At 30.6% G+C, this 12,762-nt stretch overlaps 1 protein-coding gene across 1 annotated transcript in view; it reads left to right on the top strand.

Moving 5' to 3' along the window:
- The first annotated feature begins 42 nt into the window (after positions 1–42).
- LOC131806469 (pickpocket protein 19-like) overlaps positions 43–12,762 on the top strand; it is a 47,433-nt gene continuing 34,713 nt past the window's right edge. The window contains exons 1-4 of the mRNA XM_059130565.1: positions 43–195; positions 251–440; positions 1,933–2,178; positions 2,240–2,381. Coding sequence (XP_058986548.1) covers positions 43–195; positions 251–440; positions 1,933–2,178; positions 2,240–2,381 — 731 coding nt within the window. The remainder of the gene's footprint in view (positions 196–250; positions 441–1,932; positions 2,179–2,239; positions 2,382–12,762) is intronic.

The following is a 12,762-nucleotide window of genomic DNA, read 5'->3' as shown; positions in this document are numbered from 1 at the left end:
TTTTTCCGTTTCCTTTGAATCCGCCAACTAATTTTTCAGCTAATGTTTGTGGAACCCGGTGTCTGGTCTTATCTACCCCACGAAGTGCCGACCAGTACGAGAACAACGGCCTCGATCTCGGCTTATTTACATTTTTACGACAACACCACGCGCATATTTCCCCAGTCTGTGAGGCAGTGTGTGTTTGAGGTGAGAGTAAGGGCCTGGGGGTGGGGAGCTAAATTTTGACCGAATTTTTTTTTATTTTCAGGATGAACTGCAAAGTTTGTACTACAAATCTCTGAAATATCATCCCTACATGTTCGAAAACTGTCAGTCGGAGTGCCAACAGGAATATCTGGCCAAGTTGTGCAACTGTACCATGGATATCCTTTATCCGATCGACGAAAATTATCGACCCTGCAGGTTATTGGATTTGCCATGTTTATATAAGCACAATGGTGAGTGTAACCTTCGTGGACTTTTTAAAAAATATTTTTTTCAAATATCCCTAAGGCGTGGATTTTTTAAAAAATATTTTTTTTCAAATATCCCTAAGGCGTGGATTTTTAAAAAATATTTTTTTAAAAAAATATTTTTTTATATCCCTAAGGCGTGGATTTTTTAAAAAAATATTTTTTTTTAAATATCCCCATGGCGTGGATTTTTTAAAAAATATTTTTTTCAAATATCCCTAAGGCGTGGATTTTTAAAAAATATTTTTTTAAAAAAATATTTTTTTATATCCCTAAGGCGTGGATTTTTTAAAAAAATATTTTTTTTTTAAATATCCCCATGGCGTGGATTTTTTAAAAAATATTTTTTTAAATACCCCATGGCGTGGATTTTTTAAAAAATATTTTTTTAAATATCCCCATGGCGTGGATTTTTTAAAAAATATTTTTTTAAATATCCCCATGGCGTGGATTTTTAAAAAAATATTTTTTTAAATATTCCTATGGCGTGGATTTTTAAAAAAATATTTTTTTAAATATCCCCATGGCGTGGATTTTTTAAAAAATATTTTTTTTCAAATATCCCTAAGGCGTGGATTTTTTAAAAAATATTTTTTTACAAATATCCCTAAGGCGTGGATTTTTTAAAAAATATTTTTTTCAAATATCCCTAAGGCGTGGATTTTTTAAAAAATATTTTTTCAAATATCCCCAAGGCGTGGATTTTTTAAAAAATATTTTTTTTTAAAAATCCCCAAGGCGTGGATTTTTTAAAAAATATTTTTTTTAAATATCCCCAAGGCGTGAATTTTTTAAAAAATAAATTTTTTTTAAAAATCCCCAAGGCGTGGATTTTTTAAAAAATATTTTTTTTCAAATATCCCCAAGGCGTGGATTTTTTAAAAAAAAATATTTTTTTTAAATATCCCCAAGGCGTGAATTTTTTAAAAAATATATTTTTTTTAAAAATCCCCAAGGCGTGGATTTTTTAAGAAATATTTTTTTTTTCAAAAATCCCCAAGGCGTGGATTTTTTAAAAAAATATTTTTTTTAAATATCCCTAAGGCGTGGATTTTTTTAAAAATATTTTTTTTTAATATCCCTAAGGCGTGGATTTTTTTAAAAATATTTTTTCAAATATTCCTATGGCGTGGATTTTTTTAAAAATATTTTTTCAAATATTCCTATGGCGTGGATTTTTTTAAAAATATTTTTTTCAAATATCCCCAAGGCGTGGATTTTTTAAAAAATATTTTTTTTTAAAAATCCCCAAGGCGTGGATTTTTTAAAAAATATTTTTTTTAAAAATCCCCAAGGCGTGGATTTTTTAAAAAAATATTTTTTTTTAAAAATCCCCAAGGCGTGGATTTTTTAAAAAATATTTTTTTTAAAAATCCCCAAGGCGTGGATTTTTTAAAAAATATTTTTTTTAAAAATCCCCAAGGCGTGGATTTTTTAAAAAATATTTTTTTTCCAATATATTCCCACATTTTTTCAGATATTCTACTAAATATGGAATCCTTTGGCGAACAGCAATATGTGACCTTCAACAAGGAGGGCATCAATTGTCCCTGCTACTTCAATTGTAAATCCCTGAATTACTTTCCCGATGTCCATTCGGATAATTTGCCCGATGTGCCGGCGGATCAGAATGAAACGGAATTGCTATTGGAGGTGTATTTTCTCTCCAATACCTTCAAGGTCTATCGAACAACTGCCGTTTACACATTTGTGGACTTAATGGGTAGGCACGCTGCGCACTCCTTTAGAAAAAAATATTCAAATTTGTTGTCATTTCTTTGCAGCCTCTTTTGGTGGCCTGGCTGGCCTCTGTATCGGCTGTTCCTTGGTGGGCATAACGGAGATTTTATTCTTTTTTATGTGTGACATACCCAAGCGGACGGTTAGCTGTTCGCAGCTGTCACGCAGAGTAAACAACAAACGGAGGTGGGTCAAGACGAAGCCGGTTTTAATGATACCCTGAAGCAAACGCCTCAAAGTGTGCTTCAAAATGTCTTAAATGACCAATGCACTGCAAAAAGGCGTATAACCTCTAAACTCAACTCGAAATTGTTGCTGTAGTTTGTGTTGTTGTCCGATTGAAATAAAAAACATTTAAAAGTGTCAGAAGCATTCCCACTTTTTTAATTTTTTTTTTTTTATTTCTTCCAAATGCATCTCAAAAAGTTCTTGAATCTCATCTTTGCCGAAGACAATAAAAACAAAAAATTCTGACCTCTTCTTTTGTGGCTGTCCTGGAAGTTTTGTTTTCTTTCTTCTAAACTTTTGTCGTTGTCGCCATCCTCTTCTTCAGTTATTTTCATTAACATCAAGTTGTCATTAGCAGTAGATTTAAGTGTTTTGCTTCACAAAAGCCGAGCCACCGGCAAGGCTAGTATTTAGCTGTGTCTCAAGATAAAAATTGCTCCAGTTGTGAGTAGCCACTAAAAGTCATTCACTTCACTTTTGTCGCCAGCACACACAATTGTCGAGTTGTCATGGAATTGTGATTCCATTTTTTCAACGGTTTTTCTTTGTTTGCACGGTCCTTGAAGGTTGGCATTATTTGTTTTTCGAGGAATTGTTATTTGAAAATTTATTAATTTTTTTTATTTTTATTTTTTTTTTTTTTTTTTTTTTTTTGGAAAAAAATATTTTTTTTTTAAATTTTGATTTTGCGAACATTCTATGCTTAAAAAATCTATAGAAATATTTTTTGAAAATTTTCAACTCATTCGGATGAATAATATCGCTGCAATCACCAAAATACCGAATATCGAGAGGTACCTGTATATGGGGGCTATGTAAAGACGTGGACCTGCCTAGACAATTTTCTGTCATAGGCTGTAGCATCCATTGCGAACTTCAAATACCAAATTTGGAACAATTCCGGTGAATAATGCCGCTAAAATCATCAAAATACCGAATATAGGGAGGTACCTGTATATGGGGGCTATGTGAAGACGTGGACCTAAACAGACAATTTTCTGTCACAGGCTGTAGCATCCATTTCGAACTTCGAATATGAAATTTGAAACAATTCGGGTAAATAATGTGGCTAAAATCATCAAAATACCGAATATCGGGAGGTACAGATATATGGGGGCTATGTGAAGACGTGGACCTGCAGAGACAATTTTCTGTCACAGGCTGTAGCATCCATTTCGAACTTCGAATATGAAATTTGAAACAATTCGCGTGAATAATATCGCTAAAATCATCAAAATACCGAATATCGGGAGGTATCGATATATGGGGGCTATGAGAAGACGTGAACCTAAATACGCAATTTTTAGACATAGGCTGTAGCACCTACAAGGGACTACAAATACCAAATTTGAAACAATTCGGGTGAATAATGTCGTTAAAATCATCAAAATACCGAATATCGGTAGGTACCGTTATATGGGAGCTATACAAAGACGTGGAACTGCCTAGACAATTTTCTGTCATAGGCTGTAGTATCTATTGCGAACTTCAAATACGAAATTTGAAACAAATTGGGTGAAGAATGTCGCTAAAATCATCAAAATACCGAATATTGGGAGGTACAGTTATATGGGGGCTACACGAAGACGTGGACCTAAATGCGAAATTTTTGGGCACAGGTTGTAGTACCCATTATTAACTTTGTATACCAAATTTGAAACAATTCGGCGGAATAATGTCGCTAAAATCTTCAAAATTGCGAATATAGGGAGGTACCGTTATATGGGGGCTACATGAAGACGTGGACCTAAATACGCAATTTTTAGACATAGGCTGTAGCACCTATAAATAACTTCAAATACCAAATTTGGAACAATTCCGGTGAATAATGTCGTTAAAATCATCAAAATACCGAATATCTGGAGATACCCTTATATGGGGGCTATACGAAGACGTGGACCTGAATACGAAATTTTTGGGCACAGATTGTAGTACCCACTACAAACTTCAAATACCAAATTTGAAACAATTCCGGTGAATAATGTCGCTAAAGTCAGCAAAATACCGAATATCTAGAGGTACAATTATATGGGGGCTATACGAAGACCTGGACCTGCAAAGACAATTTTCGGTGACAAAATGAAGTACCCATTACCAATTTCAAATACCAAATTTGGAACGATTCTGGTGTATAATGCCGCTAAAATCATGAAAATACCGAATATCGGGAGGTACGGTTGTATGGGGGCTATACGAAGATGTGGACCTGAATACGACATTTTTGGGCACAGATTGTAGTACCCACTACAAACTTCAAATACAACATTTGAAACAATTCCGGTAAATAATGTCGCTAAAATCATCAAAATACCGAATATCGGAGGGGACCGATATATGGGGGCTATACGAAGACGTGGACCTACATACGAAACTTTTTTTTGGCATAGACTGAGATAGCCGTTACAAACTTCGAATACGAAATTTTAGAAGATTCGGGTGAATAATACCGCTAAGATCTTATGAGCTTCATGGATATTCGAAATTATGACCCTTTGTGGGAGAGGTACCAGAAGGAGTGAACCGATATATCCCATACTCACAGCAGATCTTGTGTTAGTAGAAATAATGGCATGTGTGAAATATGATGATAGTCGGATGCTTATTTCGGATTTTATAGTCGTTTTGGTTATTCAAAACTTTGACCCTTTGTGTGGGAGGTACCAGAAGGAATGGTTCGATCCCAACCAACATTATAACAGAACTTGGGTTGATGGAAATATTGAGATGCGCCAAGTCTGAATGGAAACGGAGGTTAATTTGGCGTTTTATGAGCTTAATGGATATTGAATATGTTGACCCTTTGTGGGGGAGGTACCGGAAGGATATATTCCATTTTCGCACCTGATTTAGAACTGATGCAAATATAAGGATGTGCAAAGTTGGAGCACCATCGGATTATCCTTTCTCTTCACGTTTAGACAGTATCAAATGACATATACTCTCTCTAGCCACATGGGACAATTAAATTTTTCAATTTTTTAAAAAAACTTTTTTCAAGGACCAAACACAGGCGTGTATTTTTTTAAAAAATATTTTTTCAGGGACCAAACACAGTCGTGGATTTTTTAAAAAAATATTTTTTAAGGACCAGGATATTTTTAAGAAATATTTTTTCAAGGACCAAACACAGGAGTGGATTTAAAACAAAATTCTTCAAGGACCTGGATTTTTTTAAAAATATTTTTGCAAAGATTAAACACATGCATATTTTTTCAAGGAGCAGGATTTTAAAAAAATATCGAAAAACTAAATTTAAAAAATATTTTCCAAGGATCAGGTTTTTTAAATATTTTTTCAAAGACCAAACACAGGCAAATTTAAAAAAAAAATATTTTTTCAAGGACCAGGATTTTTTGAAAAATATTTTTTCAAAGACCAAACACAGGCGTTGGTTTTTTGAAAAAAGATTTATTCAAGGACCATAATTTTTTTAAATAAATATTTTTTCAAGGACCAACACAAGCGTGGATTTTTTAAAAAAAATATTTATTCAAGGACCAGGATTTTTTAAAATATATTTTTTTCAAGGACCAACACAAGCGCTGGTTTTTTGAAAAAAGATTTATTCAAGGACCATGATTTTTTAAAATATAAATTTGTTTTCAAGGACCAACACAAGCGTGGATTTTAAAAAAAAATATTTATTCAAGGACCAGGATTTTTTAAAATATATTTTTTCAAGGACCAACACAGGCGTGGATTAAAAAAAATATTTATTCAAGGAATAGGTTTTTTTTAAAAAAATATTTTTTCAAAGATCAAACACAGGCATAGATTTTTTAAGGAATATTTTTTCAAGGGCCAAAACAGGCGTGTTATTTTCAAATTTTTTAAAAAAAAAAAGGACCAGAATTTTCTAAAAAATATTTTTTAGATTTTTTAAAAAAATATTTTTTCAAGGACCAGGATTTTTCAACAAATATTTTTTCAAGGACCAAACACAGGCGTGGATTTTTTAAAGAATATTTTTTCAAGGACCAAACACAGGCGTGGATTTTTTAAAGAATATTTTTTCAAGGACCAAACACAGGCATAAATTTTTCAAAGAATATTTTTTAAGGACCAATTGAGGCGTGGATTTTTTAAAGAATATTTTTTCAAGGACCAAACACAGGCGTAGATTTTTTAAAGAATATTTTTTCAAGGACTAAACACAGGCGTAGATTTTTAAAAGAATATTTTTTCGAGGACCAAACATAGGCGTAGATTTTTTAAAGAATATTTTTTCAAGGACCAAATACAGGCGAGGATTTTTTAAAAAAATATTTTTTCAAGGAACAAACACATGCCAGGATTTTTTAAAAGATATTTGTTTTAAGACCAAATAGAGGCGTAGATTTTTCAAAGAATATTTTTTCAAGGACCAACACAGGCGTACATTATTTAAAGAATATTCGAGGCGTGAATTATTTAAGGAATATTTTTTTTTTTTTAACGACAAACAGATGCGATAGGCGATTTTTGAAGAATGTTTTTCCAGAGCCGTAACAGGACCTTCCAGTATGGTGTCGATTTTTTCCGGAATATTTTTTCAAGGACCATCGAAGGAGTAAATTATTTAGGGAATTCTTTTTAAAGGACCAGCAAAGGCGTGAATTTTTTAAGAATATTTTTCCCAGGACCATCACATGTGTGGAGTTTTTTTTAAAATATATTTTCAAGGACCATCAAAGGCGGGGATGTTTTAAAGAATAATTTTTCAAGGACCTTCCAGTATGGCGTGGGTTTTTTACAGAACATTTTTGCAGGACAATCACAGCGTGGGTTTTTTAGGAATATTTAAAAAAAATTATAACAAAATAATGCTTTTAATTTTAGTGTTGTTGTCTATAATGAGAAAAACACCAACAGAGTTCTCAATTTGTTTTCATCAACAGATGTCGTCAAGTTGATTTGAAATATCCTCCCTAGATGAAAACCAAATTTTAGTATACACTCACCTCACGAGATGTCGCCGTGATGTGTGTGATATTTCCTCCACAGAGGGAGCAAGTTCCGTTTATAGGAAATATTATGGTATAGCACTCATAGAGCTCCCATAAATACAGTACAGTACAGTTGAGGGATAATATCATTGATATTTCGGAGTTCTATTTTATAGGCAATAATTATCCTGGAAAATTGTGAACTTATCTAAATAATAAAGAGGGAGAATTCCTTCTGTAACACATATAAAACCTTAGGGAAAATAAAGTTTGCCATGAAATATTAAAACCACAATTGATGTGATTTTATACAAGACGTTTGTCAATAGATGGCGACATATAAAAAACTTAAGCTGGAGGATATACTGTTTAAAAAAATATATGTCCTTTACAATAAAAATAAAAATTAAAAAAAAAAGTTTTAAATAATCCAACCTAAATAGTGGCATTTGAAAAAATATTAAAATTTATTTTTTTCTTATAAAAATCTGCGTTTACTTGTAGCCCTTGAAAAAATATTTTTTAAAAATTCACGTTCATATTTAGCACTTGAAAAAATATTTTTTTAAAAAATCCACGCTTATTGGTGGCCCTTGAAAAAATATTTTTAAAAAATCCACGCTTATAGTTAAGCTTTAAAAAAATATTTTTAAAAAATCCACGTTTATATATGGCACTTGAAAAAATATTTTTAAAAAATCCACTTGAAAAAAATATTTTAAAAAAATCCACGTTTATTGATTGCCCTTGAAAAAATATTTTTAAAAAATCCACGTTTATTGATTACCCTTGAAAAAATATTTTTAAAAAATCCACGTTTATTGATTGCCCTTGAAAAAATATTTTTGAAAAATCCACGTTTATTGGTGGTCCTTGGAAAAATATTTTAAAAAAATCCACGTTTATTGGTGGTCCTTGGAAAAATATTTTAAAAAAATCCACGTTTATTGGTGGTCGTGGAAAAATATTTTTAAAAGATCCACGTTTATTGTTAAACCTTGAAAACATATTTTTAAAAATCCGCGTTTGTTGTTAGGCCTTGAAAAAATATTATTAAAAAATCCACGTTTGTTGTTAGGCCTTGAAAAAATATTCTTAAAAAGTCCACGTTGGTAGTTAGGTATTGAAAAAATATTTTTAAAAAATCCACGTTTGTTGTTAGGCCTTGAAAAAATATTTTTAAAAATCCACGTTTATTGATAGCCCTTAAAAATGTTTTTTAAAAAATCCACGTTTATTGGTGGCCCTTGAAAAAATATTTTTTAAAAATCCACATTTATTGGAGGCCCTTGAAAAATATTTTTTAAAAATTCACTTTTTTTGGTTCCTTGAAAAATGTTTTTAAAAATTAATCGTTTATTGTTGGCCCTTGAAAAATATTTTTTAAAAATTCACATTTATTGGTACCTTGAAAAATGTTTTTAAAAAATAATCGTTTATTGTTGGCCCTTGAAAAAATATTTTTAAAAAATAATCGTTTATTGTTGGCCCTTGAAAAAATATTTTTAAAAAATCCACGTTTATTGTTGGCCCTTGAAAAAATATTTTTAAAAAATCCACGTTTATATATTGCACTTGAAAAAATATTTTTAAAAAATCCACGTTTATATATTGCACTTGAAAAAAATATTTTTAAAAAATCCACGTTTATTGTTGGCCCTTGAAAAAATATTTTTAAAAAATCCACGTTTATATATTGCACTTGAAAAAATATTTTTAAAAAATCCACGTTTATATATTGCACTTGAAAAAAATATTTTTAAAAAATCCACGTTTATATATGGCACTTGAAAAAAATATTTTTAAAATATCCGCGTTGATATTTGTGGGTTGAAAAAATATTTTTAAAAAATCCACGTTTATATATTGCACTTGAAAAAAATATTTTTAAAAAATCCACGTTTATATATGGCACTTGAAAAAAATATTTTTAAAATATCCGCGTTGATATTTGTGGGTTGAAAAAATATTTTTAAAAAATCCACGTTTATATATTGCACTTGAAAAAAATATTTTTAAAAAATCCACGTTTACATATTGCACTTGAAAAAAATATTTTTAAAAAATCCACGTTTATATATGGCACTTGAAAAAAATATTTTTAAAATATCCACGTTGATATTTGTGGGTTGAAAAAATATTTTTAAAAAATCCACGTTGATATTTGTGGGTTGAAAAAATATTTTTAAAAAATCCACGTTTATATATTGCACTTGAAAAAAATATTTTTAAAAAATCCACGTTTATATATGGCACTTGAAAAAAATATTTTTAAAATATCCACGTTGATATTTGTGGGTTGAAAAAATATTTTTAAAAAATCCACGTTGATATTTGTGGGTTGAAAAAATATTTTTAAAAAATCCACGTTTATATATGGCACTTGAAAAATTTTTTTTAAAAATCCACGTTTATATATGGCACTTAAAAAAATATTTTTAAAAAATCCACGTTTATATATGGGACTTGAAATTTTTTTTTAAAAAATCCACGTTTATATATGGGACTTGAAAAATTTTTTTAAAAAATCCACGTTTATATATGGCACTTGAAAAAAATATTTTTAAAAAATCCACGTTTATATATGGCACTTAAAAAAATATTTTTCAAAAATCCACGTTTATATATGGCACTTGAAAAAATATTTTTAAAAAATCCACGTTTATATATGGCACTTGAAAAAATATTTTTAAAAAATCCACGTTTATATAGAGGACTTGAAAAAATATTTTTAAAAAATCCACGTTTATATAGAGGACTTGAAAAAATATTTTTAAAAAATCCACGTTTATATAGATGACTTGAAAAAATATTTTTAAAAAATCCACTTTTATATATGGCACTTGAAAAAATATTTTAAAAAATCCACGTTTTTATATGGCACTTGAAAAAATATTTTTAAAAAATCCACGTTTGTTGTTGGTCCTTGAAAAAATATTTTTAAAAAATCCACGTTTATTGGTGGCCTTTGAAAAATTATGTTTAAAAAATACACGTTTAGTGGTAGCTCTTGAAAAATAGTTTTTAAAAAATCCACGTTTGTTGGTGGCCCTTGACAAAATATTTTTTAAAAATCCACGTTTATTGTTGATCCTTAAAAAAAAATATGAAAAATCCACGTTTATTGTTAAACCTTGAAAAAATATTTTAAAAAAATCCACGTTTATTGTTAAACCTTGAAAAAATATTTTTTAAAAAATCCACGTTTATTGTTAAACCTTGAAAAATATTTTTAAAAAATCCACGTTTATTTGTGGTCCTTAAAAAAATATTTTAAAAAAATCCACGTTTATTTTTGGTCCTTAAAAAAAATTTTTTAAAAAAATCCACGTCAGTTGGTGCTCCTTAAAAAATATTTTTAAGAAATCCATGTCTATTGGTGGCCATTAAAAAAAACAATTTAAAAAAACCAAATTTTCTGATGGCTCTTAAAAAAATATTTTTAAAAAATCCACGTTTATTTATGGCCGTTAAAAGAATATTTGAAAACATTTCTCTGTGAACCCACCTACTGAACTCTTAGTATCCAGTGTTATCACAGACGGTATTGTTACCACCCCACAAATTTGTCGGTAAAACTATCGTTGGCATGGTACAACTGTTATCCCAAGAAAAAGAGGCTCCACTAAAGTTTTTAAATTTGTTTTTTTTTTTTTATATAAAAACTATATCCAATCCTAGCCGCTGTCCTAGCATTCATCCAAATTTGCCTTTTGTTAACAAAATAATATTCCTTCCCATTGTCGGACAAACTATCCCCATATGTGATAAAGCAGTGGGATACAAATGGAAGTCTTTTATCATAGACAAGTACATGTCGGTAATACCGATTAAAAATGGCCAGGGTATGTGATAATAACATGTCTCAGGATTGTCGGTAATATCCTATCTTTTAGAGTGCTACATTTTTCGACCAGAGAAACTGTATTATCACACGTAACCCGGTTTTCCTATCGGTACTGCCGTTCAAAAGTATCACAGTTTCCAATTTGTGATACGAATTTTGATAAATACCGACTTTCCTTAGAGTAGCCGGTAAAACCGTCCTCACTTTCTCGCAAAATTCAAAATTCAATCCTGTGATAATCACCCAGGCAATTTTACATTAATCACCCTGTGTTCAAGACACCATGGCGTGACTGAAGCAACCCTTAAACTTCCATCATCCCTTTGTTTCAATAATTTTTTCCAAGGATAACATCGAATGCCAAATATTTCTGTCAGCCACCCTGTGTTCACCTTTGCAACAACCCTTAACTGATTTTTCTATCACAAAGTCCAACTTCCACAGTGCCCCAAAACTCTTATACTTCTATTGGATATGAGGTGTTGCCATATTTCAGACTTCATCCTTATAAAAAAAGCATTGTGGAAACTGGAAAGTGAGAACACCTGATTAGGCCACTAGATGGCCCTAGCAATGCAAAAACGACTATATTGAAGGACCTCCGCCAGAGGACAATTTATCTCAAATATAAACCGGAAGTAAACATGTTTAACAACAATGCCTAATTAAAAAAACAAGGACCAAAAGAGCAAGGGGACCACAGCACGAATTTAAAAAAAAAAAAATATTTTTTCAAAGACCACCAAAAAAAGTGAATTTTTTAAAGAATATTTTTTCAAGGACCTTCCAAGGTGCGCATTTTTTAGAGAATATTTTTTCAAGGACCTTCCAAGGTGTGCATTTTTTAAAGAATATTTTTCCAATGTCTCTATGAGGCGTGGATTTTTTAAAGAGTATTTTTCCAATGTTTCTATGAGGCGTGGATATTTTATAGAATATTTTTCAAGGCCTACAATAGGCGTGCATTTTTTAAAGAATATTTTTCCAATGTCTCTATGAGGCGTGAATTTTTTACAGAATATTTTTCCAAGGTACCTATGAAGCGTGAATTTTTTACAGAATATTTTTCAAGGCCTACAATAGGCCTGGATTTCTTAAAGAATATTTTTTCAAGGTCTCTATGAGGCGTGTATTTTTTAAAGAATATTTTTCCAAGGTCTCTACAAGGCGTGGATTTTTTATAGAATATTTTTTCAAGGACCATCCAAGGCGTGGACTTTTTCAAGGTCCCTATGAGGCGTGGATTTTTTAAAGAATATTTTTTCAAGGTCCCTGTGAGGCGTAGATTTTTGTACAATATTTTTCAAGGCTTACAATAGGCGTGGATTTTTTAAAGAATATTTTTTCAAGGTCCCTATGAGGCGTGGATTTTTTACAGAATATTTTTCAAGGCCTACAATAGGCGTGGATTTTTTAAAGTATATTTTTTCAAGGTCCCTATGAGGCGTGGATTTTTTAGAGAATATTTTTTCAAGGTCCCTGTGAGGCGTGGATTTTTATAGAATATTTTTCAAGGCTTACAATAGGCGTGGATCTTTTAAAGAATATTTTTTCAAGGTCCCTATGA

This window comes from Musca domestica, unplaced genomic scaffold (assembly GCF_030504385.1).
Source record: "Musca domestica strain aabys unplaced genomic scaffold, Musca_domestica.polishedcontigs.V.1.1 766, whole genome shotgun sequence".
NCBI classification, from domain to species: domain Eukaryota; kingdom Metazoa; phylum Arthropoda; class Insecta; order Diptera; family Muscidae; genus Musca; species Musca domestica.
Note: the sequence above shows the minus strand (reverse complement) of the source record. Positions and strands in the feature narration are given on the sequence as shown.